This window comes from Salmo salar, chromosome 19, assembly GCF_965601325.2.
Source record: "Salmo salar chromosome 19, fSalSal1, whole genome shotgun sequence".
NCBI lineage: Eukaryota > Metazoa > Chordata > Actinopteri > Salmoniformes > Salmonidae > Salmo > Salmo salar.
The window spans coordinates 74,447,878-74,475,596 of record NC_138309.1 but is presented as its reverse complement, the minus strand read 5'-3'; the positions used below and the strand labels follow the sequence as shown (position 1 = coordinate 74,475,596).

The 27,719-nt window shown below is 44.1% G+C and overlaps 3 protein-coding genes across 4 annotated transcripts; 2 read left to right on the top strand and 1 right to left on the bottom strand.

The window, feature by feature from the left end:
* Positions 1-537: 537 nt before the first annotated feature.
* flt3 (fms related receptor tyrosine kinase 3) lies at positions 538-20,369 on the top strand. Of its 2 annotated transcripts, none has more exons than XM_014159450.3 (24): positions 538-636; positions 1,032-1,123; positions 7,433-7,581; positions 7,710-7,834; positions 8,112-8,238; positions 8,398-8,543; positions 8,645-8,775; positions 8,924-9,062; positions 9,273-9,450; positions 9,548-9,645; positions 9,738-9,846; positions 11,354-11,547; positions 11,991-12,085; positions 12,164-12,296; positions 12,431-12,535; positions 12,676-12,786; positions 15,596-15,749; positions 15,878-15,993; positions 16,688-16,818; positions 17,003-17,125; positions 17,655-17,766; positions 19,257-19,356; positions 19,478-19,583; positions 19,678-20,369. In XM_014159450.3, exons 1-24 carry the CDS (start codon positions 603-605, stop codon positions 19,906-19,908), a joined length of 3,039 nt encoding a protein of 1,012 aa, XP_014014925.1. In that variant the 5' UTR covers positions 538-602; the 3' UTR covers positions 19,909-20,369. The 2 variants fall into 2 exon arrangements, with proteins under 2 accessions (XP_014014925.1, XP_045558637.1); XM_045702681.2 differs by having other exon boundaries at positions 15,596-15,761.
* A 386-nt stretch (positions 20,370-20,755) lies between these two features.
* On the top strand, positions 20,756-21,836 carry urad (ureidoimidazoline (2-oxo-4-hydroxy-4-carboxy-5-) decarboxylase). The gene is made up of 2 exons (XM_014159452.3): positions 20,756-20,992; positions 21,228-21,836. The coding sequence occupies exons 1-2, from the start codon at positions 20,818-20,820 to the stop codon at positions 21,575-21,577; spliced, it is 525 nt and encodes a 174-aa protein (XP_014014927.2). The 5' UTR covers positions 20,756-20,817; the 3' UTR covers positions 21,578-21,836.
* Positions 21,837-22,445: 609 nt separating this feature from the next.
* Positions 22,446-26,640, bottom strand: pdx1 (pancreatic and duodenal homeobox 1). The gene is made up of 2 exons (XM_082965538.1): positions 25,505-26,640; positions 22,446-22,957 (listed from the first exon to the last, which is right to left on the bottom strand). Exons 1-2 carry the CDS (start codon positions 25,893-25,895, stop codon positions 22,446-22,448), a joined length of 903 nt encoding a protein of 300 aa, XP_082821664.1. The 5' UTR covers positions 25,896-26,640.
* Between the last annotated feature and the right edge of the window lie 1,079 nt (positions 26,641-27,719).

Below are 27,719 nucleotides of genomic sequence, written 5' to 3'. Positions count from 1 at the left end.
TAGAATGCAACCTTTCCAACATATAAGTGTTGTTATTAGGAAGTGGAAATGTCTAGGAGCAACAATGGCTCAGCCCTGAAGTGGTAGGCCACACAAGCTCATAGAACAGGACTGCAGAGCACTGAAGCACGTAGCGCGTAAAAATTGTCTGTCCTCGGTTGCAACACTCACTACCAAGTTGCGACTGTAAGCCAGGCCTAATCACCCAACATCCGTGCCCGACCTCACTAATGCTTTTATGGCTGAATGGAAGCAAGTCCTTGCAGAAATGTTCGAACATCTAGTAGAAAGCCTTCCCAGAAGAGTGGAGGCTGTTTTAGCAGAAAAGGGGGACCAACTCCATATTAATACCCAGGATTTTGGAATGAGATGTGTCCACATACCTTTGGTCATGTAGTGTATATATATTTTTTAAAGCCAACCATCGCCATTTTCGTGGCCTGACATTCAAAGTTACTGTGATAACGTCATGAACCTTCAAGTACCAAATAAGTCTCTGAAAAATAACCACAGATCAAACGTCACACATAAAAGATACCTTCTTGTGGCATCACTCTCGAGAGCTTCTCATTGTGAAAAAAAGAGACACAAGTTGAACACCAATGCCAGTGAAGGGAAATAGCAGAGTTCTCATCGGTGAGTTATTAAAATAACCAACAACGTTTTTTATTGCAAAAATAATCAATTGAATATTATTATCTCTAATCACGTTATTTACATTTTTTGCCTTATGTCCAAAGACTGTTTTATTCGATAACCCTAAAATAACAATCCTAGCCTATATATTCTCAAAATACGTTTTATAATCAATGTCGCACAACACTATATGCTGAATTGTATACTTCCCCATAGTCGCAATTTCCCCAATAGACCTATCACCCAACTGCTGCGCATCATTTATTTTTTTTATGCATCAAAAGTTGTATTTTTTGTCTTTATCTGAAAGAAAAACATTACAACAAGTTGATGATTCTTCGTGTTGATTAGCTATTATAAACTCTTGCGTTTCGCTGATCTTGTTCTCTCTCCAGCTGCGCTCCTGCTGCTGTTCTCCCGCTGTGATGGAGACGCGTCGCAGCTTCAGGGAGACTCACCTCGAGCGCACTGTATCACCAGCCTGGAGGTAGGTGCCTAAACTTTAATTTATTTTATTTATTTCACCTTTATTTAAAATTTTTCATCCGTGGGATTATAATTGACCAAATTGACAGGTCACCCACTATAAACCTATGGCACGGCACATCAGGTTTTGGCCTCATCCAGGTTTTCAAACAGTTTGTTCAAGAAAATTAGCCAGGGACGAGAAAGAAGAGTGGGCGTACTGCAGCCGGTGACTGTTGCGGGAGTGTACACTGAGTGTACAAAACATTAGGAACACCTGCTCTTTCCATGACATAGACTGACCAGGTGAATCCAGGTGAAAGCTATGATCCCTTATTGATGTCACTTCAATCGGTGTAGATGAAGGGGAGGAGACAGGTTAAATAAGGATTTTTAAGCCTTGAGACAGTTAAGATATGGGTTGTGTATGAGTGTCATTCATGGGGTGAATGGGCAAGACAAAATATTTAAGTGCTTTTGAACGGGGTATGGTAATAGATGCCCGGGGCACGGGTTTGAGTGTGTCAACATTCACATTTACATTTACGTCATTTAGCAGACGCTCTTATCCAGAGCGACTTACAAATTGGTGCATTCACCTTATGATATCCAGAACTGCAAAGCTGCTGAGTTTTTCAAGCTGAACAGTTTCCTGTGTGTATCAAGAATGGTCCACCACCCAAAGGACATCCAGCCAACTTGACACAACTGTGAGACGCATTGGAGTCAACATGGGCCAGAATCCCTGTGGAACGCTTTCGACACCTCGTAGAGTCCAACCCTGACGAAATGAGGCTGTTCTGAGGATAAAACGGGGTGCAACTCAATATTAGGATGGTGTTCCTAATGTTTTGTACACTCAAGTGTATGTCACGGACAGTAAAGACCTGTGTCCTCCGTTCGGTTCCTGTTTAATAATAATGGAATAATGGAAGCCCATTACATCCATTCATTATTATTAGTAGCCATGAATTCCAGAATTACATAAAATACACATATTAAAATATAAATACAAAATGCAAGCAGAAAGAAAAACATGGTCATAAAAAACAAGCACATTCATTAGTAATAAGGCCCTCAATCAGCATTCTGAATTGCCCTAGAGGCAACAAAACATCAAATTTAAGATTGTTCCACAAATAAGGTGCAGAAAAACGTATTAACCTAACTCAGTAGTCTCTATATGCATTCAATACTAAATTCAGGTCAATAAAGGTTTGTGTAATACAATGAATGCAGATAGCGTACACAACAGTATCATCAGCGTACAAGTACTGCAGGTGACCATTTTTTTCAAACCAGTCAACATTGTTAATGTAAACAGTAAAAAGTACAGGACCCAGAATCAACCCCTGCAGAACACCTTTCGTAATATCCAGGAAACCTGATTTAATACCATCAGTAGGAACACATTGAGTTCTATCTGTCAAGTCATTTTTAAACCAGTTATATGCAGCCTGGTCTAGGCTAATTAAGGAAAGCCTTTGACAGGTCAATGAAGAGGGCAGCACAATGTTGCCTTTTATCCATACAGTTTACCACATCATTTATAACTAGGGATGCATCAGAGATAGTGCTATGACCTGGTCTAAAACCCGACTGGTGTACATTTAGAATACATTTCAAAGATAAGAACGATCTGAGCTGAGAATTTGTCAACGATTATAATATTTTAGCTAGGCAAGAAAGTTTAGAAATAGGGCAGTCATTATTTAGGTCACAAGGGTCTTTGTGAAGGGGGAGTACATGGGCTGCCTTCCAAACCTTGGGGATAGTAGCAGATTTAATCATTAGGTAAAAATATGGGTTAATGATTCAGCAATCAGAGGGGCAGAGAGCTGCAGCAAAAATGGATCAAGCATATCAGCCCCAGCGAATTTTTTTTTAGATCAATCTTAAGCAAGGCATCTAGCACATCACAGATAGTAAATTGTTAACATGAAAACAAAGATTCACTAGAAGTTGAGGGGTTAACCGTCGGGTCAGCTAGAGGCTGGCGGAGGGAAGACCAGGGTCAATTAAACCACCATTTCTCTCAAATAAAAAGCTTGCCGAGGTAAAAATTATAATTAAAAGTATCACTTATCCCATTCTTCTCAGTTATGATGCCAGAGTCAAACAGAACTTGCTTATGCAGGGAGGAAGAGCAATTTCTACGCTTAAGTGCATTTGCTGTTTTCCAAAATGTTGAAGGATCACCAGCAGAGACAGAGTTTTAAAATCAGCTTGATGTAGCTTTCTGAATGGAGATAGTACATCTGTTTCTCAATTGTCTGAAAGATTGCCAGTCCACTACAGAGTCAGTTTTTCTTGCTTTGGCCCAGGCCTGATTTCTCATCTGAATGAGCTCAGATAGCTCAGAAGAAAACCAAGGGTTAGCTCTATCTTTGACTCTAAATAGTTTAAAAGAGGCATCTTTATCTGCCAGAGGAATAAATAGGGCTTTTCACATTTAGCTGTGTGGGTTTTGAGATCAGTTGAGTCAGATTAAAGTCTATGCATATACTTTTAAATTGATCTGAGGCCGAGGAAAGCCAATCCAGATTGAAATCCCTTAAAATGACCAACTCCGAGGACAAAAAAGGTGTTAAACACTCAGATATAGCACTAATAGCATTCGCCATGGCAGCAGGGGGGAGGTAAATCCCAGCAACAAATAAATGTGTATTCTGGTTTATGGACACATCTAGGGGAAATTGAAGAGGTAGGTGTGGGAGGCAGTGTGGCATAGCTCAGTGTATCTGCATGCAGCTCCTGGTAGAGAAGTGGTGGAGGGTGGTGTGGGGGCAGGGTTGCAGGCTGTTCTCCAGGCTCTGTGAGGCTCCACCGGACGTAGTTCTAAAGGAGCGTCTGATTTGTCTCGGGGAGTTGATGACTGGTCTGCTGCTCCTGTCAGGTGAGGTGGACTGGCCACCCGGAGCAACATCCTTTAACGAAGGTGGGGACTGTCTCTTTGTACAGGTCTACATTGTCGTAAAGACAGTCCAGGCTGAGGGTGGGATGGTGGGCCAGGTGTACGATGGGCCATAGCACACAGCCCCGAGAGAGGCTGGCATTTACCCTCTGGATGGTGGCAGGATGAAAATCTCTCCTCTGGAGCAGGTTAGATATTACCATCTTTGCAACAGGGAAGATGGTGGAGGTCCTCTCCATCACTCCCCTTAGTGATGTGGCCACCCTCTCTTGTTGGGCACGCAGGTCATTGATCCCAAGGTGAATGATGATATGACTGGGGGAGCCAAGCTGGGCCACAGTCAAGAGCTCCATAGCTCCCTCTGTCGTGGGGCACTATAACTTTTCCACTTTTTTATTTGGGAAAAGTTTGTTCTCTGATATAAACTTTACATTGGTGTCTATCACTAATATAATGTCTGGTTTCTCGTTAGGTCTATGGAGGATGGCAGGAGGGATGTGAGTAATTACAGGCTGTGAGATGGGGATGGAGGGGGTCAGCTGGGTTGGTGCATTGGTTGGTTGGGTTGGTTGGTGGGTGGTTCTGATTCAGCTGTTGGTTTGGTCCTGTGTTTTTTATGGGAGTCTTTGTAGAGTGGATGGTAGTAGCTGAGAAGTTCCTGCCTTAGCTCATGTAGCTCCTTCTCATTTGGTCGAAGTAATGGCCTCCGAACCTTGAACCATCACAGTGCCAATATTATAAATATTAATGTTCAATTTGGGGGTGGCCTATTTTAGGCTATAAAGACATAGCTTAGGCTGTAAATACATGATGTTACCGTTTCGTTTCCCCTGGCCCAGATGGGTTTAGAGTGCATAGGCTTCTCTAGGCTTCCTGCAGCTGTGGTTGTTATCAGTAGGCTACAGTTGACCAGATTGAAGCACAGATTAATTGTGCACGAGTTGACAAATCATGAGGCAAAATCAGTCTAAACAGCAGGACTTTGTCCCTCCTTTCAATGCTTTTGTGTCAATATTTTGTATTAAACCAAATCAAAAGCGCTGGGGCAAATGCCAGCTCACCACACGTTTCCCGGCGGCCCAGCTGTGCTGATCTCTGCAAAGTGGACAGATGGAAATCACCACACAATGCCATAAATGACGAAACAACATATATATATATATGATCTACTATACATTTTTTGGTTGTTGATAGTATCTCAAAATGTTTCCTAACGTATCTAAAAATGTTGAGATAGTATCAACATTTTATGAAAGAAATGTGGGTGGCTGGAATGTGCTTCCGGAATTCCCACACTAAACTTTTCCCTTGAAATGTATAGCATTGTACTGGCAGTAAAGTTGCCAGCTTAATACTGTAATTTTGCAATAGAGCAGGGATGCTGTAATATGATTTACAGTATTATTACTGTATACAGATTTATTACTGTATTATTACTGTAATCATTACTGTAACACAGCTGTATTATAATTACAGTATTTTGAGTCACTGTACATTTACAATGCCCTTTTGAGATCAACCTCCCAAACAGTATACCTCTATCTTCTGTATTTTTCTGATGGCAGGCCTATAGGCTGTGTAGCATAATGCCATTTCACATTGCATTGCAGACGGATGCAGAATTGCTCTGATCATTTTGTAGGTCTGTTGTATTTTGTTCTTGAAGAATCTTGTGAATTTTTTAGAGGATAATAAAAATGAAATTCTGCTGCCTTATTAACATAACTCTGAAAAGAAGACTCTGACCTCAACAAGGTCAAAATAATAAAAATGCATAAGAGAGGAAGGTAGAAACTCATAGGTAGTAGTGGTGATATAGCGCCACACCTACTAGCCTACAGTGCCTTCAGAAAGTATTCATACCCCTTGACTTATTCCACATTTTGGAACATTCAGTGACATCTTGGTAAGCAACTCCAGTGTATATTTGGCCTTGTGTTTTAGGTTATTGTCCTGCTGATAGGTGAATTTGTCTCCCAATGTTTGCTGGAAAGCAGACCAAACCAGATTTTCCTATAGGACTTTGCCTGTTCTGTTTATATATATTTATATATATATAAACTCCCTAGTCCTTGCTGATGACAAGTATACCCATAACATGATGCAGCCACCACCATGCTTGAAAACATGAAGAGTAGTACACAGTGATGTGTTGTGTTGGATTTGACCCAAACATAAGGGCAGCATGTAGCCAAGTGATTACGAGCGTTACGAGCGTTGTAACCAATAGGTCGCTGGTTTGAATCCCCAAGCTGACTAGGTATTTTTTTTAATTGATGTGCCCTTAAGCAAGGCACTTAACCCTAATTGCTTCTGTAAGTTGCTCTGGATACGATCATCTGTTAATTCATAAAAATTAAGTAATGCTTTTTATTCAAGACATAAAGTTAATTTCTTTACCACATTTTTTGCTATTTTACTTTAGTGCGTTATTGCAAACAGGATGCATGTTTTGGAATAATTTAATTCTGTACAGGCTTCCTTCTTTTCACTCTGTCATTTAGGTTAGTATTGTGTAGTATTATTTATTGATCCTTTATTTAACTAGGTAAGTCAGTTAAGGACAAATTCTTATTTACAATGACGGCCTACCCCGGCCAAACCCTGACGACGCTGTGCCAATTGTGCGCCACCCTTTGGGACTCCCAATCACGGCCTGATGTGATACAGTCTGGAATTGAACCAGGGACTGTAGTGACGCATCTTGCACTGAGATGCAGTGCCTTAGACCACTGTGCCAGTCGGGAGCCCAAAAGGAGTAACTACAATGTTGTTAATCCATCCTCAGTTTTCTTCTATCACAGACATTAAACTCAGTAACTGTTTTAAAGTCACCATTCATGGTGAAATTAAGCAATGTTTTACTCCTGAACTTATTTAGGCTTGCCGTAATAAAGGGGTTGAATACTTATTGAATCAAGGGATTTCAGTTGTAATTTTTAATCAATTTGTAAAAACATTATATAAACATAATTCCACTTTGACATTATGGGGTATTGTGTGTAGGCCAGTGAGCCAAAATCTCAGTTGAATCCATTTAAAATTCAGATTGTAACACAACAAAATGTGGAAAAAGTCAAGGGGTGTGAATACTTTCTGAAGGCACTGTTCCTGTAATACACAGTGTAAAAAGTTGTCATAACACATGCATATAGATACTATCCTTTAAATGTGACCAAGTCAAAGAGAAAAATCTGAACTGCTATTTCAATAGAAATTCAACTAAATGTACAATTGACATTCTGGTAGGGCTTCTGGTACAAAGTTTGGTGATTATCTGACATTTGTGACGGAATTACTTAATGAATATTCTGAATAGTGATCACTATTCATTTTCAAAAGCCAGATCATTTTCGAGCTGGTCTTCCTCTCTGACTCTCTCTCCCTGACATGGTGACATGTTGTTCTGTGTTCCAGGGAGGGTTGTGTACTCTGTCTGAAGCCCATCTGAATGCTTCTGGTCCTGCCAGACTAGAGGTCCCTGCTGGACAGAGGCTCCTGATCACCATGCAGAGCCTCCCAGGAGACCCTGTCTGCAGCTGGAGCCATGGAGCTGACCCCAAAAGGTGTGTGTGTGTTTGTTGTTTTACCTGGCGCCTCAAAGCCACTGTGTTATTGTATTATTATTGCATCCATAGGGGTGTACTTTTGCCTCCCTGCTGTCTTCATCTGTAGTTGTTTGGCCTGCCAACAGAAGGGGCTATTCCATGACCATACTACAGACACATGTGAGTGATTCTGGAGAGTACACATTCAGCTGTGAGAGAGGCGGGATCAACTCCTCTCTGACCCTCTCTCTACTGGTCATACCTCCGCTGAGTGAGTGACAGCCACATGACCCAATACTCTTGCTCTTTTGGACCTCAAACCTCCTCAGACTACCCGAAACCATATTCACAGCATCTTCTCCATTGCTACAAAATGATTATCAAAAGTTGTGTTCGTAACCACACAATCATTTGAAATCATATTCAGATCTACACAACATTCATGTCTTGTATCAGAGTTGAATCTATCGCACCATCTTGATTCTGAACCACATTGAAATTATGTTTGATGCAAAATTCATAGCTACGGCTCAATCTCACCTATCTAGGACTTCCCACAAAACCACAGCTGAAATTTATCCCTGGGAAAAGAGGCTTCTTACCAGACTATCAGTGTTCTTCAGAGGGAAACCCTAAGCCCAAGATCAAATGGTTCAACAACCTTGACAAGACTGGGTACGGTCTCACCAAACTTCAATGAAAATGTATAGAATCCAAAATAATTGTTTTCAGGGTATTGCTTTAAAGTTTTATAAAGCAATGGCTATACATGATTTCAATCTCAGTCATCAATAGCAGCCGTACAATAGTTTAATTTCTCCTCCGTTCCAACAGAAAAGGTAATAATGGGACAGACATTCCCTCTACGATCAAAGAGAGGGCTAACAACAAAGAGAAAAGTAACAATTACTACAGGACAACAGTTATGTGCTGTGCTAGCAATTCTCAAGGAGAGGCATGTTCTCAAATATATGATTACGGTAAGGTAACCGCTGAACAAAAGTCATCAAATTACAATATTACATTTACAGTACACTATACAGTGAGCATGACCATATGTGTTTTTCTGTGTGTGCCTCAGATCTGGACCGTGTCAGTGATGAGGATGATGAAGCTCCAGAGATCACTGTGAGTCCTGGGCAGCCCCTGCTGCTCAGCTGTCGGCAGAAAGAGAACAGCCCCACACAGTGGCTGACTGACAACCAGGGACAAGTAGGCATTATCAATCTGACAATCTTTTTTTCACGTTTTATCAACCTTCTCTTCACTCTGCTGAAAACCCTTCCACCTTTCCCATCATGACTTTCTCACTGTATTCATGTAATGCAGATGTAATGCAGCATACCATATTTTCCTCCAGGTCTTCATATATCAAGTCAGATATAAAGAAATATATATGACCTACCTGTTCATTGAGTCGGTGACAGTGAACCACAGTGGAATCTATACATGCCGGAGCAACAAGAACAAGGTCAAATCCACCCATGTCCAGGTCCTGGGTCAGTTTATAGGCTACAACACTGAATCCTCCTCGTTACCTTTGTTTTCAGTCAAACATTCCCTTTTAAATGTCTATCTGTACTGGATCTTTACTAATCTCTCAGACAAATTCTTGTTATCTGTCCTGATTCTCTCTTTATCACTACCTACCTGCATGTTTTTGCCCAAAACGTGATCTACATGTGATTTCCTGTGTTGTGTGTCCTCAGAGAAGGGCTTCATTTCCATCGACCAGCTGAATGAGAGCAGTACCATCTCAGCCCAGGAGAGGCCAGGGTTCTGTCTGCGGGCCCTGGTCTCCTCACACCCTCTCCTACGCTGCCATTGGCTGGGCCCGGACAACAGACAGACCCAGTGCCCTGAGCCCACACGGCTCTGGAAGAACAGGTAGAGACCTTCAGATGTAGTTAGTTATGTTGATGTACAGTAGTTTGATACTATATATGATTCCCTGTGGTTTCATCATCTCTCCCTTTCTCCCCAGGACTCTGGAGTTGTGTAACACCGAGCCAGGAGAGTACCAGTTACACCTGGAGGCTGGGGAGCTGAACCTCACAAAGACCCTCTCTCTGTGTGTGGCAGGTGCGTGACAGCTGATTGCCCAGATAGATAAGATGTGTGATTGTGTGCATGACTCCTCAGTAAGACACCTGTCCTTGTCCTCTGTCTCTCAGGTACGTCCACCCCCAGTCTCTTACAGAATGGAAACATTATCACCTGTGAGACCAACACCCCCCTCCCCTTCAACCTCACCTGGAGCTCCTGCTCTTTGACCAATGACAGGTATTAGATCTAGGTCCGTTTCTAATGTTAGGATTCAGCACTGTAGTGGTAGGCACCAATATCGATCATTTGATATGATAACGATATCAAATGATATTGATAGGAGCAAGACATATCATGATATCAGTTTATCCTTGCTGTTAAACTACACGGTTGTGTAAAAGAGCATACGTGTTCCTGCAACCCCACTTAACTGCCTGCTGATTCAATCACATGTTTTTACCCTGATACTCAACGCTCCCCACCTCTGCTTCGGAATAACAACGGCCTGTTTCCCCCTACTGCAGAATCCATCTTTAACCTGTGTCTGTTAACCTGTGTCTGTCAACCTGTGTGTGTTAACCTGTGTTTGTGAACCTGAGTCTGTTAACTTGTGTCTGTTAACCTGTGTCTGTTAACCTGTGTGTGTTAACCTGTGTGTGTTAACCTGTGTCTGTTAACCTGTGTCTGTCAACCTGTGTCTGTTAACCTGTGTGTGTTAACCTGTGTGTGTTAACCTGTGTCTGTTAACCTGTGTCTGTTAACCTGTGTCTGTCAACCTGTGTGTGTTAACCTGTGTTTGTGAACCTGAGTCTGTTAACTTGTGTCTGTTAACCTGTGTCTGTTAACCTGTGTGTGTTAACCTGTGTGTGTTAACCTGTGTCTGTCAACCTGTGTGTGTTAACCTGTGTCTGTTATCCTGTGTCTGTTAACCTGTGTGTGTTAACCTGTGTCTGTTATCCTGTGTCTGTTAACCTGTGTCTGTTAACCTATGTCTTTCAACCTGTGTTTGTGAACCTGAGTCTGTTAACTTGTGTCTGTTAACCTGTGTCTGTTAACCTGTGTGTGTTAACCTGTGTGTGTTAACCTGTGTCTGTTAACCTGTGTCTGTCAACCTGTGTCTGTTAACCTGTGTGTGTTAACCTGTGTGTGTTAACCTGTGTGTGTTAACCTGTGTCTGTTAACCTGTGTCTGTTAACCTGTGTCTGTCAACCTGTGTGTGTTAACCTGTGTTTGTAAACCTGAGTCTGTTAACTTGTGTCTGTTAACCTGTGTCTGTTAACCTGTGTGTGTTAACCTGTGTGTGTTAACCTGTGTCTGTCAACCTGTGTGTGTTAACCTGTGTCTGTTATCCTGTGTCTGTTAACCTGTGTCTGTTAACCTGTGTCTTTCAACCTGTGTTTGTGAACCTGAGTCTGTTAACTTGTGTCTGTTAACCTGTGTCTGTTAACCTGTGTGTGTTAACCTGTGTGTGTTAACCTGTGTCTGTTAACCTGTGTCTGTCAACCTGTGTCTGTTAACCTGTGTGTGTTAACCTGTGTGTGTTAACCTGTGTGTGTTAACCTGTGTCTGTTAACCTGTGTCTGTCAACCTGTGTGTGTTAACCTGTGTGTGTCAACCTGTGTGTGTTAACCTGTGTGTGTTAACCTATGTGTGTTAACCTGTGTGTGTTAACCTGTGTGTGTTAACCTGTGTGTGTTAACCTATGTCTGTTAACCAGTGTGTGTTAACCTGTGCTCTTTTCCAGCTGTCAGTCAGAGTCTGCAGCCTGGAAGGAGATCCCTGCCCCACCCCTGAAGCTCTCTGACTCAGACCAGTTCTGCCATAAGAGGGTCCTCAGCTCCCGGGACAGTACCGAGCTGGGGGACTTTGTCAAGTGCTGCATCACAAACTCTGTCCACTCACAGTCACACTGCAGTGAGACACTGTTCAACATACAACGTAAGTGGTCGGTCAGGAAAAATGTGTCCTCAGAAAATAATTGACAACTTTAAATATGTTTATAACGGTTGTCCCAGTGTGCAACAGAATTGGTTAACAGTATTGTCATAGCTATAGTCAGACATTAGTTATATCTAAAAGAAAGGAGGACCAAGGCACTCTTCATATCATTCATTAAAATGCCTTTATTTGTATGATTTTTAAGACTTTGTTTCTATTGAACATGCCATACAAATAAAGGCATTTTAATTCATTATATGAAGAGTGCCTTGGTCCTCCTTTCTTTTTGATGACCAATTTACCCCTTTTACCAAAGAGCACCTTCTGTCTATCAACATTTACTATTGTGTACCTTAGACCACAGCAACACAGGGTTGGTGGGAACAATATTGGTGAGGCTGGCTGTACTGTCCTCTTCCTATTAGTTCTATCTGTTCCATCAGCGTCCTCTCAAGTCCTCCTGAAAGGGGCCAGTCTGATCCTGTTCCTGGCTTTGATGCTGGTCAGCCTGGTGCTGCTCTACTTCATCAGGAAGAAGGTACTCACACACATAAACACACACACACACACAAATGCCCCCTCTTCGTCTCACACCTTCCTGATATTTCCTGTGTAGAAACCCCAGTACCAGAGCCAGCTGCAGATGATCCAGATGGTAGGGCCTAATGACAACGACTACATCTACATCAACTTCAAAGACTTCCAGTACGACCAGAAATGGGAGTTCCCCAGAGAGAACCTGGAGCTGGGTAAGACTGGGAGAGATGTACCAGTGGAATGACTTAGCCTGACCCATTTACTTGGGAATCTCTAGTCTCCAGTACAGCCAGCCTCACCAATAGTATTCCTACCAACCCTGTGTTGTTGTGGTCTTTCTCCCCAGGGAAGGAGCTGGGCTCTGGGGCCTTTGGCATGGTGCTTCAGGCTACAGCCTACGGCATCAGCAAGCCAGGGGTCTCCCTGCAGGTGGCTGTCAAGATGCTGAAAGGTACCGGGTTTTACCTGTGGGATGTTTTACCCTGCTGGCTAAGTGTTGGTGTTTGCTGAAGACACTTTTGTCATACTATTGTACCCTGCACCAGTGAAGTCTCTTAGGTCATTGTTGAGTGGTAACGTTTGCCCATGCAGAGAAGCATGAGACAGTAGAGAAGGAGGCTCTGATGTCAGAGCTGAAGATGCTGACTCACATCGGACAGCATGCCAACATCGTCAACCTGCTGGGAGCGTGCACTGGCTCAGGTACGACAGCCAATCACAGGCTCTGTGATTGGCTGTGTGACTGTGTGACTCTGTGACTGTGTGTGACTGTGTGTGGCTCTGTGACTGTGTGTGGCTCTGTGACTGTGTGTGGATCTGTGACTGTGTATGGATCTGTGACTGTGTGTGACTGTGTGTGGCTCTGTGACTCTGTGTGGCTCTGTGACTGTGTATGGATCTGTGACTGTCTGTGACTGTGTGTGGATCTGTGACTGTGTGTGACTCTGTGACTGTGTGTGACTGTGTGTGGCTCTGTGACTGTGTGTGGCTCTGTGACTGTGTGTGTGACTCTGTGACTGTGTGTGGCTCTGTGACTGTGTGTGTGACTCTGTGACTGTGTGTGGCTCTGTGACTGTGTGTGTGGCTCTGTGACTGTGTGTGGCTCTGTGACTGTGTGTGTGACTCTGTGACTGTGTGTGGCTCTGTGACTGTGTGTGGCTCTGTGACTGTGTGTGTGACTCTGTGACTATGTGTGGCTCTGTGATTGTGAGTGACTGTGTGTGGCTCTGTGACTGTGTGTGGCTCTGTGACTGTGTGTGGCTCTGTGACTGTGTGTGACTGTGTGTGGCTCTGTGACTCTGTGTGGCTCTGTGACTGTGTGTGACTGCGACTGTGTGTGACTCTGTGTGGCTCTGTGACTGTGTGTGACTGTGTGTGGCTCTGTGACTGTGTGTGGCTCTGTGACTGTGTGTGTGACTCTGTGACTGTGTGTGGCTCTGTGACTGTGTGTGGCTCTGTGACTGTGTGTGTGACTCTGTGACTGTGTGTGGCTCTGTGATTGTGAGTGACTGTGTGTGGCTCTGTGACTGTGTGTGGCTCTGTGACACTGTGTGGCTCTGTGACTGTGTGTGACTCTGTGACTGTGTGTGACTCTGTGTGGCTCTGTGACTGTGTGTGACTCTGTAACTGTGTGTGACTCTGTGTGGCTCTGTGACTGTGTGTGACTCTGTGTGGCTCGGTGACTGTGTGTGACTCTGTGACTGTGTGTGACTCTGTGTGGCTCTGTGACTGTGTGTGACTCTGTGACTGTGTATGACTGTGTGTGGCTCTGTGACTGTGTGTGGCTCTGTGACTGTGTGTGACTCTGTGACTGTGTGTGACTCTGTGTGGCTCTGTGACTGTGTGTGACTCTGTGACTGTGTGTGACTGTGTGTGGCTCTGTGACTGTGTGTGGCTCTGTGACTGTGTGTGTGACTCTGTGACTGTGTGTGGCTCTGTGACTGTGTGTGGCTCTGTGACTGTGTGTGTGACTCTGTGACTGTGTGTGGCTCTGTGATTGTGAGTGACTGTGTGTGGCTCTGTGACTGTGTGTGGCTCTGTGACTGTGTGTGACTGTGTGTGGCTCTGTGACTCTGTGTGGCTCTGTGACTGTGTGTGACTCTGTGACTGTGTGTGACTCTGTGTGGCTCTGTGACTGTGTGTGACTCTGTGACTGTGTGTGACTCTGTAACTGTGTGTGACTCTGTGTGGCTCTGTGACTGTGTGTGACTGTGACTGTGTGTGACTCTGTGTGGCTCTGTGACTGTGTGTGACTGTGTGTGGCTCTGTGACTGTGTGTGACTCTGTGACTGTGTGTGGCTCTGTGACTGTGTGTGTGACTCTGTGACTGTGTGTGGCTCTGTGACTGTGTGTGGCTCTGTGACTGTGTGTGTGACTCTGTGACTGTGTGTGGCTCTGTGATTGTGAGTGACTGTGTGTGGCTCTGTGACTGTGTGTGGCTCTGTGACACTGTGTGGCTCTGTGACTGTGTGTGACTCTGTGACTGTGTGTGACTCTGTGTGGCTCTGTGACTGTGTGTGACTCTGTAACTGTGTGTGACTCTGTGTGGCTCTGTGACTGTGTGTGACTCTGTGTGGCTCGGTGACTGTGTGTAACTCTGTGACTGTGTGTGACTCTGTGTGGCTCTGTGACTGTGTGTGACTCTGTGACTGTGTATGACTGTGTGTGGCTCTGTGACTGTGTGTGGCTCTGTGACTGTGTGTGACTCTGTGACTGTGTGTGACTCTGTGTGGCTCTGTGACTGTGTGTGACTCTGTGACTGTGTGTGACTGTGTGTGGCTCTGTGACTGTGTGTGGCTCTGTGACTGTGTGTGTGACTCTGTGACTGTGTGTGGCTCTGTGACTGTGTGTGGCTCTGTGACTGTGTGTGTGACTCTGTGACTGTGTGTGGCTCTGTGATTGTGAGTGACTGTGTGTGGCTCTGTGACTGTGTGTGGCTCTGTGACTGTGTGTGACTGTGTGTGGCTCTGTGACTCTGTGTGGCTCTGTGACTGTGTGTGACTCTGTGACTGTGTGACTCTGTGTGGCTCTGTGACTGTGTGTGACTCTGTGACTGTGTGTGACTCTGTGTGGCTCTGTGACTGTGTGTGACTCTGTGACTGTGTGTGACTGTGTGTGGCTCTGTGACTGTGTGTGACTCTGTGACTGTGTGTGACTCTGTGTGGCTCTGTGACTGTGTGTGACTCTGTGACTGTGTGTGACTGTGTGTGGCTCTGTGACTGTGTGTGACTCTGTGACTGTGTGTGACTGTGTGTGGCTCTGTGACTGTGTGTGACTCTGTGACTGTGTGTGACTCTGTGTGGCTCTGTGACTGTGTGTGACTCTGTGACTATGTGTGACTCTGTGTGGCTCTGTGACTGTGTGTGACTCTGTGACTGTGTGTGACTCTGTGACTGTGTGTGACTCTGTGACTGTGTGTGAATGTGTGTGGCTCTGTGACTGTGTGTGACTCTGTGACTGTGTGTGACTCTGTGTGGCTCTGTGACTGTGTGTGACTCTGTGACTCTGACAGGGCCCACGTACCTGATCTTCCAGTACTGCCGTAACGGGGACCTGCTGAACTACCTGAAGAACAACAGAGAGCTCTACCACAAGTCTCTGACCGACGCCTTCACCAGGGACCGTTTCAGCAGCCTTTACCACAACCTGCCCAAGAGGAGCTCCAGGTTGGGGTTAATGTATGGGTGTCAAGGTTTAGTTTAATTCAGAAATGGGATTGTAGGCTACTCTCATGGTGAAGTAGGGGTATGATTGTGAGGGTTAATGTGCTAATGTTGGTCTGTGTTCTTCTTAGTGAGTTCCAGAGACCAGTGGACAGCATGTACATCCCCATGTCCCCCACCACCACTAGAGGGCAAGAGAGCATCGCCCTGATCAGCCTCAACTCTTCTCCCATCAACAGCTCTGATGGTCAGTGTGGGGTAGACACACACGTTCCCACATACACAAACACACACACACACACACACACACACACACACACACACACACACACACACACACACACACACACACACACACACACACACACACACACACTCACACACACACACACACACACACACACACACTCACACACACACACACACTCACACACACACACACACACACAAATTAAGAAATAGGCTTGCTTACTTACTTAAAATATCTGTAGGATCTCTCCACTGCTGTCCAGTGGATTCTGTTGATCCCAGCTGATCCCTGTTGATCCCTGTTGATCCCAGCTGATCCCAGCTGATCCCTGTTGATCCCTGTTGATCCCAGCTGATCCCTGTTGATCACTGTTGATCCCTGTTGATCCCAGCTGATCCCAGCTGATCCTAGCTTATCCCAGCTGATCCCTGTTGATCACTGTTGATCCAGCTGATCCCTGTTGATCCCAGCTGATCCCTGTTGATCCCAGCTGATCCCTGTTGATCCCAGCTGATCCCAGCTGATCCTAGCTTATCCCAGCTGATCCCTGTTGATCACTGTTGATCCCAGCTGATCCCTGTTGATCCCAGATGATCCCAGCTGATCCCTGTTGATCCCTGTTGATCCCAGCTGATCCCAGCTGATCCTAGCTTATCCCAGCTGATCCCTGTTGATCACTGTTGATCATCAGGTCCAGGGATCTATGAGGAGTTAAATGAGCTGCAGGAGGAGGAGGAGGAGGAGGAGGCGCTGACCTACGACGACCTGCTCAGCTTCTCCTATCAGGTGGCCAAGGGCATGGACTTCCTGTCCTCCAAACACGTACGTGGAGCAACAACACTGCCCACTGCAAACTACACACTACACATGGCACCATATTCACTTCACCATGTCCCCTCAGAATTATACAAGGCTGCGCTCAATGCAATAAATCTTAATACTCCCTGGCCTGTACCCTACATCATCACACCCTCTCTGTGTCCTGGGTGTGTGTATCTGTCTCTAGTGTATCCATCGGGACCTTGCAGCCAGGAACGTGTTGGTGACTCAGGGTGGACTAGTAAAGATCGGGGACTTTGGACTGGCCCGGGATATCGACAACGACTCCAACTACGTAGTGAAAGGAAATGTAAGGACTATACACAGGAGGGAGTGTTTCGGTTGTCACTATTTAGCAGTGCTTGACTTGGGCAGGAGCTCACCGGAGCTGAGTACCGTCACCTTCAATGTTCTACTGCTTGAGCTCCTGTTCCTCTTATAGAATATTAGCTCAACAGTATTGTGGAGCTCCTGCACCTTAATATAAACAGTACCAGAACCCATAATGAGTACCGGAACCTATTCCAGTCAAGCACTACTAGTTACCACATAAACCCTGCCTATTTCTGCTATTTATCTTCTTAATATGTGATTTTAAACATAAATTTAACCGCATTGCTAACCTTGTGCCTAACTCTAACCTTAAAGGAAGACTAAAAAGCTAACGAAATAATACAGCTTTTTTTACAATAGCCAATTTTGACTTTGTGGCTGTGCTATATAGTGGAAACAGAGTGTTTGTCTGTATTCTACAAATTCTCTGTTGTGTCAGTGACAACTGTGTTCTCAGAATCCAGTGTCAGTGTGTGTGACTGATGTGTGTGTGTGTTGTGTTGCAGGTGCGTCTGCCAGTGAAGTGGATGGCTCCAGAGAGTATCTTCAAGGGGATGTACACCATGCAGAGCGATGTCTGGGCCTACGGTATCCTGCTGTGGGAGGTCTTCTCTCTGGGTAGCCACATAAACATACCTACTCTTACTTTTGATTGTACTGTAGGGTGTCAGTGTATGTGTGGGATGGGGTTGGGGTGGGAGGGTTCAAAAAGCGTACTTTTGTTCACAAACAAAATAAGAATATCCACTGGACACACACTGGTTGAATCAATGTTGTTTCTACGTCATTTCAACTAAATGAAATGACGTTGAAACAACGTGGAATAGATGTTGGATTGACGTCTGTCCCAGTGGGTACGAACTACACACACACACACAATGTGTGAATTTGGTACTGGCACTGACCCTGTAGCTTACATTCTGCTGTTTTTCTCTTTCTTTCTTGTTTTTTTGTTATACTATTTTGATATTTATTTAATACTGCACTGTTGGGAAAGGCTTGCAAGTTAAATATATTACTGTACTTGTACATGTGACAAATAAAACTTCATGTGTTCCCTGCATCTTTCTGATACAGTGCCTTCAGAAAGTATTCACTCCCCTTGACTTTTTTTACATTTTGTTGTGTAACAGCCTGAATTTCAAATGGATTACGTTGAGATTTTCTAACAGCTGATAAAGAAGGGTATCTATTGGTAGATGGGTAAAAATAAAATGAAAGCAGACATTGAATGTCCATTTGAGCATAGTAAATGTATTAATTCCACTTTGGATGGTGTAAATACACCCAGTCATTACAAAGATACAGGTGTCCTTCCTAGTATGTTATATACGTGGCCAGTCTTCCCTCGGTCTTTATCGGTGATTGTTCCCATGTCCGTTGGTGGTGTGAGTATCTATGCGTTGGTGCAGCTGTTATGCTGCGTTCTGTATATATTGTGTGTTATGGGTATCGTCCCGTGTCGGTGAACGAGGTTTACCCTCACTCTTTGTTTGGGTACAGCCCAGTGTTTTTGTATACGTGTTTGTTTTGGGTGAATTAAAAACCCCAATTGTGTATTCCTGCACCTGTCTCTAAAATCCTTTATACCAGCGTGACACCTAAATGACAGAGTGAAAAGAAGGAAGCCTGTACAGATTACAAATATTCTGAAACATGAATTCTGTTTGCAATAAGACACTAAAGTAAAACTGCAAAAAATGTGGCAAAGAAATTAACTTTATGTCCTGAATACAAAGTGTTATGTTTGGGGCAAATCCAACACAACACATCACTGAGTACCACTCTTCATATTTTCAGGCATGGTGGTGGCTGCATCATGTTAATCTCTGTAATCGCTGCCAAAGGTGCTTCTACAAAGTATTGACTCAGGGGTGTGAATACTTCTGTAAATTAGATATTTCTGTATTTCATTTTCAATACGTTTGCTAAAATGTCTAAACATGTTTTCACTTTATCATTGGTATTGTGTGTAGATAGGTGAGAATGTTTTGTTGATTTAATCAAGTTTGCATTCAGGGTGTAACACAACAAAATGTGGAATAAGTCAAGGGGTAGGAATACTTTCTGAAGGCACTGTATTAAGTGATTTGCTCTCTCTCTCTCAGGTGTGACCCCCTACCCAGGGATAAAGGTGGACAACAACTTCTATGTGATGATAGAGAGAGGTTTTAAGATGGAGCAGCCGTACTACGCCAGTGAATCTGTGTCCGTATCCAGAACCGCTCAGCACCTACATCTAGAACATTACATCATACACATTTGATTAGAATCAAATATAGGAACTGTAAAAGAGGTTTCATCACCCCTCCCTTCCTCCCTCCTGCAGGTATTCCATCATGTGTAAGTGCTGGGCCTTGGAGCCTCGGGACCGCCCTCACTTCTCCAAGCTGGTGGCCTTCATGGATGACCAACTGGCCGACATGGAGGAGAAGGTGAGGCTCAAACAACACAACAAGCCTCAATCTAGACAATCCTTAATGCACGTCATTCCATTCAAATCATGATTTCTTGTGATTTCTCTTCTAGCTCTACCATAACATCCTGGACCAGAGCTGCAATCATGCGTTATACCAGAATGCACCCGTGAAATCTGATCTCTCAGCCTTGGCCAAAGAAAAGGGTCTTCAAGCACAGTCACAGAACCAATACTGCAAGACCCACTCCACTGGAGAGGCCCCAACAACAACAACCACAACACTGTCTGACATGGTTGCCATGGAGACTGATGATGACAAACCTCTGAAACCATGTCAGTGAGAGCAGTGGCCTATCTTTCTAATTCTTCTATGCCATAAGGATTTCTCCTATTATATCCTGGTAGTGTATATTTGTATAATGCTGTGGATTTCAAATGCACTTGCTTTATCCAAATATGTTTAACAATGAATGTCAAATAAAACTATGTTTTTGTATCAGCGGCAGCTCTGTCACTGTAGGAATTGATGAAGTAATATTTAACATTGTAACATAGTAATGGATGTCAATTTAACACCTGTTTTTGTGAACATATTATACACTGTGCAACTAATTCCCTTTTAATCATGGTATTACTGCTTTTGGAGAAGAGATATTTCAATCATTTTGACAGCTGGATTATTCTGTCTTTTCTGTGTGAAGTAATTTTTTTAAATTAATAACAATGATTTTAGTTTCCGTTATGTTTGTCCATCTGAGTTCTGGAAATTATTCAAATATTTGAAATAAAGTATTTGAAATGATCACTGTTTTTGTGGATTTTATAATAGGTCTGATGAGTGACATTGGGATTGAACGGTAGTGTTTTATATTTATAGGGGGTGGGGAGCAATTGCACGATCGGTGGCGCCAGAGCTACATTAGTCGCAAGAGCTACGCCTGCCTTTCCGGTGTCCTGGGACGCGATAGTGTCATTCACCTGGCTCGCATCAAATGAAAAGCTGTGAAAGACCACTATCTCAATTCAAACCTTTTGAAATATAACAAACAAGCCAAGGTTCAGGTTGCATTATAAAATAGTAAGACTTCAAATCTGGGCATAAAAATGCATGATGGGTCATAGCGCCTTGTTGTCCCGGAGTTCAATAACCCTACAGTATTGGCATGCTGGGCTTTTCTGTTGACCTGTCCGAAGGTCAGTTTTGGGGCCGCTGCTAATAAGTCTGTGCAGACGAGACAGTAGAGTTTAATATGGACATCGGATCAGTGAATTATCTTCCTTACGAGGACTTTGTGGATGTTTTTGGTAACGTGGTGGAGAAATGTCCACTCATAACGGCCGCAGTATGGTCCCGCCGTCCCTTCTCGAGCCTTGCTGACCTGGAGGCCAGTATAAACGACTTCATCGATGCCCTCTCCGAATCAGGTATAGCCAAGGATGAATGGATAACCTATATGTCGTTTTTTGTTCTTTCTTTAAAATGTAATATGATATTTTTAATTTTTACATTCAGCTGGTGAGAGATTGTTAAACTATAAGGCTTTTGAACGTGGGTGTGAAATATATTTTACTACACGCTATTCTATTAATCAATGAATATTGAATTTGAGATGCTAGTTTTTCCAGCATCGGACGACTATCTAAACTCTACTATCCACAGGTAAAGAGGGAATCCTCAGAGTTCACCCCGACCTCACGGGTAGAGACCTCCAGAGTGGGACTCTGACCCGGGAGTCGCGAGAGGAACAGGTCCAGGCCGGTTTGGACACACTGACCACGGCCGAGGTCTCTCGCATGGCCCGGCTGAATACGGAATACAAGGATCACTTCGGTTTCCCCTTCGTGATCTGCGTGCGGATGAACAACAAAGCGACCATCCTGCGGCAGCTCGAGGAGCGGCTCCGGAACGAGCGCACCATAGAGAGGGCGTGCGCCATCGATGAAGTGAAGAAGATCTGTCACCTCCGTCTGCAGGGGCTCGTGGTACCGGAGACGTCCAACAAGCTCTAACTGACTGACGGGATGACATACAGTTTCGTGTGGTCTACCTGCTGAGTTGTATGTGTTTGAACAGCGCATCATAACGGCTGCGTCATTGTTGTGCGTAAAGGAGTAACTGTGCCTAAATGTGCTTAATTGTACCAAGTGCCAAAATTGAGCAAAAGTTATTAAATAACTGCAGATGTTTCATTGATTTTATTCTGATTTCAAATATTAACTTTAATTTGATAAGTCTCAGATGATAGCTTAATAAAGATTTCAAAGTATAGTACATTCTTCACAGTGCCTATCATTTAGACATCAACGATATGATAACATAAGGTACATGTAAAGGCTATATAACTGGTGTGAGTGACTCGTTTTTGTCATATAAGAATTAATCAGAAAATGCATCAGTATTGTTAATATTGACAACAGAACCATGTACTGTGTGTAAACTGCATACATTATACTGCCAAAATGTTCAGAGAAAAGTTTGAAATCTGAAGTGCACTGGTTTTAAAGCACTAAGCTTGCTTTAAAAGTAGCTCTCACCAGAGTTGTGTGGTCTGTATCACCACGGTCTCTCCAAGCTGCTGGTGCTACTGCCCAGAGATCAGAGAAATAGTATAAAATGGGTCTATATGTATGTCCAATGCAAAGTGTCATCATCAATGCATGCCCCTCAGGTCCTCAACACCAACATGAGGTCAGTTCAGTCGCAGAATGATGACATCACAGACAATGCCCCTGCAGTCCTCTCCTTTCACATCTCTTCAATCTTTCACGGCCGACAACGTACATGAATGATGCCAGCAGAGTCTGTTTGAAAAGTGCCTTCCTTTTCTCCATGTGTCTGCCCAATTTTCACCCATATCAGCCCGGCTAGGCCGAGTCTCTAGAACCTGACAGGGAGTGGGAGTGTAGGGGTGAGGGGGGTGTGGTGGTAGTGGTGAGAGGTGCCGGTGTGGGAGTCCCTGCCACCGCGACCTCCACCCCCAACCCTGCCCCCCCGACCCCCATCCCAGCACCTCCGACCCCCAGCCCAGCCCCCCCAACCCCCAGCCCAGCCCCCCCAACCCCCATCCCAGCACCTCCGACCCCCAGCCCAGCCCCCCCAACCCCCCAGCCCAGCCTCATCCTTCAGGTCCCCTGACGTAATGGACGAGTCCTGCTCGGGGTCGACCCCCCTCACTCTCTTCTTGTCCTCCTCCTTCTTCCACTTCATCCGTCGGTTCTGGAACCAGATCTTGATGTGTCTCTCTGTGAGGCTGAGGGTGAGGGCCAGCTCGACACGCCGCGGCCTGCTGATGTACTTGTTGAACAGGAACTCCTTCTCCAGCTCCAGGAGCTGGGCTCGCGTGTAGGCCGTCCTGGTCCGCTTGTTCTCCTCTGCCTCCATGTAGTGGCCTGGGGGAGGATGGCGACGGAGGGGAGGGGAAGATAGAGACAGAGTGAGAGGCAATGAAAGAGCGGGAGGGGAGAGATGGAAAGGGTTTGGGAGTTTTTAACTTAACATTGTATCCTGCCACAGTTAAAGTCCCAAATGCACAATCTAGATGAAATTGGCAATGACCCACCAGTGGGTTGTAACCCATTGGTTCTAGTTGAAACACACACAGCACACTGACTGAACTCAGCTCACTCACTGACCACCCAAGAATGCACAACATCTACTGTATAGACAGTTGGGTAACTGATGATAACTTAAACACATACAGTAGGCTACATCAGAAGACAGGTAAACTCTCACAGCTGTCAATGCAACTATAGCAACAGATACTGTATACTGACTATGGAAAATGACTATGTGAGGTATCATGTATTCTGTGCAGAACAATTCTGCCTGGGTCACAGCACACTGAATTTCACATTACTGCATATTCTATAACAAAGACTCACAAATGGGTCAATCAATTGGAGAGAAAATTGTTAGGAAAAAAAAGAACAGTAACATTTCTATTACTGTGGGTATTGTTAGTTGACAAAATTGTACAATAGTTGAACATCTTGTGGTTTATAATCTAATTTATTTTCACATGATAGGCTATTATTCTATAGTAATTTCACCTGAAAAGTTTCACTAACTTGAACTGTTCAATAAAACACAAAGCCTGGATCAACTCGTCCGTTAATTTAATGTAATTACTTTTATCAAAAATGAAGGTAGGCCCACATGATAAAAGAACAGCCATAGATTTTCCTGTATCACCACTACAATTCATTTGTGTTTTGAATTATGAAATTAGTAGCTCAAATGTTAAACTTTTTTATTGGTGAAGGTGGTCGTTGACTTCAAAATAAATAAGCATTTCAAATCTGTTCTATTCAATAGTTGAACTGTTATTCGTTTTAGAGCAAGCTTATTCTTGCCCTGGTTGCGTTTGTCCATTGAGGAAAATATTTTTACTGAAATAAACTTTTATCGAAAGGATTTGCCAAAAAGTGTATCGTTTGTAAAGTTACACAATTTTCTAAAGCCACGGGAATAAACAATAAAAGCACATATAGCCTAATTAAGTCATATTTAACACATTTGTATCCTAATTGTCCTATTAATTACAAACAATATTTTTGTTATTCTTTTTGAGGAAGATTGAGTTGAGAGAATAATTGTCTATAGGCCTACGCAATAATTGAGAAGAACCTTGTGCTCTGCTCTAACTTTCCACATCTTGTTACCATCAATTTATTTAAGTAACATCAGTGCCTGACTTGGACTGGAATAGGTTCCGGTACTCATTTTGGGTTCTGGTACTGTTTATATTAAGGTGCAGGAGCTCCACAATACTTCCGAGTTAATATTCTATATAACAGGAGATCAAGCAGTAGAATATTTTAGGTGCTGGTACTCAGCTCCGGTGAACTCCTGCCCAAGTCAGGCACTGAGTAACGTAAATTACTTTATATTTCGTTTAATTGTGTAAGTGGTTTGAAAACGTATTCAGATATTTTAGGTTAGAGAAAAAAAGGCTCAATCGCGTTCCCATTTACCCGCTGAACCAAGTTGACTTAAAATGGCCACAACAGAAAATACTTTTAGGAGGAAGAGTTGACTCGTTATTTTGCTACGATTCCTAAAGACTCCACCTTAATGATATACCCTTTAATATATTTGATATATCTAAAAAATATTGACATAATTTAGGTTATTGTAAGACTGTAATATATTCTACGCAGCATTTTTCATGAAGGCCTGTATGGATAATAACTGCCATTAGGAAATCATTAACAAAGAAATTGTCACAACGGAAATTTTCACATATTTGAAGTAAATCTCAACTTGGTACTTGAGACAGGAGGCACACCTTCAGAGGCATACAAAACAGTTTGGCTTGTATGAGGGAACCTAGGTCCTTTACAGATTGATTGACAAGGTAAACTGGCACCCACCCACGACATATATTGTAGACATCATGATGTAATTTAAGTTCTTATAAGTGCACAAAAGACTCGGTCTATTCAAAGTTCATGAACATTTATCACGATTAACGTCTGATCCTTTTCTAGGCCTACATTCACAGCAGTGGCATTAGCCTACACATAAAGCAGCAGCAACTCAGGCTCCACACCGCAGTTTATTGTGTGAGTTAAATAGCTTTGGAATTACACTCAATGTTCAGTTTTTTTCTGCTGAATTCCCTATGGTCAAATAACATTCCCTCCATGGCTATTGGCAAAAGAAAACTCCTGAATGTTCAATTAACTATTACATAAATACTTATGTTGAAATATTGTATTTTAATCAAATACATTATCCACTTGTAGGCTATTTCTACAGTATAAAGGTGTGTTCAAACGAATATATTTAGATAGGCCTACTGTAAAAGAACGGTCTGCAAAATTCCTATAAATGTGTGGGTAGATTCCTTGAGAGGCCTAGATGAATTCCTTTCTTTGCAGCCCTACAGCAACGAGAACTATGCGAAAATTGTCAAGGTGACTGCAGTGAGTTACCTGCCCACTGTCCCTTCCAGGTTTGTACGTGAGACTTGGTGCTTTTCATCCAGGGGAAAGGCAGGTGGTATCTGTTCCTATCCGCACACAGAGCCAGCTCCCCCTGGTCTCCGTAAGCCCCCGGTTGGAGAGTCTGCTGGGGCGCCTGGGGGTGGTGGAGCTGCTGCACACCTGGGTCCTCTCGCATGGGCATACTGTACGGAGCAATATCAGGGAGACTTGCCTGGTCTAGCCCTCCGATGGAAGGCGAGGAATAGACGGACTGAGCCTGCCGGCCCATGTAGAGGCAGGGCGGAGGGCTGTGGCTGAAGTCCTCGCTGTGGGGTCTCTGGTAGGGGCAGGGGTCTTTGAACAGCTGCGAGGGGGAATAGTAGTGCTCTTCTCGATTCATGACTGCCGAGGGCCAGGGCTATCCAACGGGTGTGTGTGCACACATGTACATGCGCCCTATTGCCTTCGCTGCGTGGAACCTTGTGCTCTGCTCTACCTGTGCTGCTCGTGCATCTGTCGCCGCTATAGGCCCTGCGCAGGTGTGTCACCTCCACCACGTGACCCTGCTGCACCTAAGCCATTGGTTTCACTGATTACACAAAACTGAGAAGTTGTCACCTTAGTTTCTATTCGTGTCTGTATTCTCTGCCCCTCTGTGCGACAATAATTGAACAGAATTGACCGTGCACAAATCAATGCCCTCGACAAACACTCCACTGTTTGACGGCGGATATCTGAGACCCACCTGCTGCAGGTTGGTCCCAGTGCAGCGATATACAGGTGAGCAGCGGAATCTGCGGGTCCTATCGCTGCGAGCGGACAGGGGATAATGCCATCCAACTAATCAGAGAGATTGCGGCCTGCAGAGAAAAAGCACGGAGAGAAACGCAAACAGAACGTGCCTCCACAATGTCAGTATCATCACGGCTTTGGCTCTCTTGGTGGAAAAGAAGAAGAAACGATGGGAATGCAGTGCGCTCGTGAAGCCTGAATGCAGATTTCACTGCCGTAGAACAATGTCAGCCATTGAACATTTATATGAACGTAGTTCTCTTATCAATAGGCGACTGATAAAGGGGGAAATCGATAACCAGATGTATAGGCCTAATAGCCTACTCGCATCGGCTGACCCTGGTGATAAGCAACTTGCAGCGGCGGTTGTCTTGGAAACTTGGCAATGAGATGTGAGGGGGATCAAAGACCAAGTCCTGGCCGAACCCTCTCTTGGTTGGATACCTTTTAGTGTTCTCTTAAAAGTGGCCGAACTTGCGACTTTTTAAATCCAACCCATTATAGCCAATGGCTCATTTAACACCATTTAACGGATCTCCTCTGGTTCATAACAAACAGCAGCAGAGCTCGTGTCTCCCACTGCCACTCTTCCTCTGTGTTTGCTGGGCATTAGGCAGACAGGTGCTCGCTCCATTAAACAACACTCTTCACGGTAAAGTAAAGAGGAGAGCCAGGGTGTAAACCAATTAGCATGGAGTGAGGAGCAGCACTCAATTAGCGCGCGTGGTGCGAGGAAATACACGTCTTTCCAGGCGGGTGAGCACTTTTACGCAGCAACTGAGTGCCAGGCAGCAGCCAAGGCCCACGACTTATTAAAATATCAAATGTATTACCATGTTATAACTGTAATGTTATAAAGCACTAGCATTTCTTTCAGCTGGTCTTGCAGGCCGTCGATAATAACCATTAGTCTACATGAGATAAGACATTTAAAATATATATATAACGTTTACATTGTTTTTCTATTTTGGCCATTGTGCTTACATAGGCTTTATCTGCATTTTAGACATCACAGTTGACGTGATGTCTAAAATGGCCAGTCAAACGCACACAGAAACGAATAGGTCTATGGCAGCACTGAGTTCTTCAAGACAGATTATGTCTCTTTCTCCTGTATCTTAATGGGGCACTCAGCACCTGCTATAAAGTTCAAGTAAACCAATTCCATACAAATCAGTCCATGTATTGTCGCTTAATGGTGTTTATATTTGCTCGTCGTTTGAACGAGGAAGGAAACTGTTAATCGCATGTATTTCCCCACTACACTGAAGACGCACAACGGAGTTTATGAAGCGTGACTGGGTAAAACGCTATTTAGACCCCTTATCCGTGGCATTGAAATTTGCGTAATGGTTTTAAGTGAAAGGTAATGCGGCGTTGCTGAACCCAATTGCAATGATTCATACACAGGTTTGCAAATAAAAAGCCTTTA

Coding starts and splice junctions, on each gene's coding strand:
- pdx1 (XM_082965538.1), bottom strand. CDS start 25,895: ATGAATCGAGAAGAGCACTACTATTCCCCCTCGCAGCTGTTCAAAGAC. Junction 22,958..25,504: donor CTGGAAGGGACAGTGGGCAG/GTAACTCACTGC, acceptor ATCCTCCCCCAG/GCCACTACATGGAGGCAGAG.
- urad (XM_014159452.3), top strand. CDS start 20,818: ATGGACATCGGATCAGTGAATTATCTTCCTTACGAGGACTTTGTGGAT. Junction 20,993..21,227: donor CGATGCCCTCTCCGAATCAG/GTATAGCCAAGG, acceptor TACTATCCACAG/GTAAAGAGGGAATCCTCAGA.
- flt3 (XM_045702681.2), top strand. CDS start 603: ATGCCAGTGAAGGGAAATAGCAGAGTTCTCATCG. Junction 16,819..17,002: donor ACTTCCTGTCCTCCAAACAC/GTACGTGGAGCA, acceptor ATCTGTCTCTAG/TGTATCCATCGGGACCTTGC. Junction 17,767..19,256: donor GTGGGAGGTCTTCTCTCTGG/GTAGCCACATAA, acceptor TCTCTCTCTCAG/GTGTGACCCCCTACCCAGGG.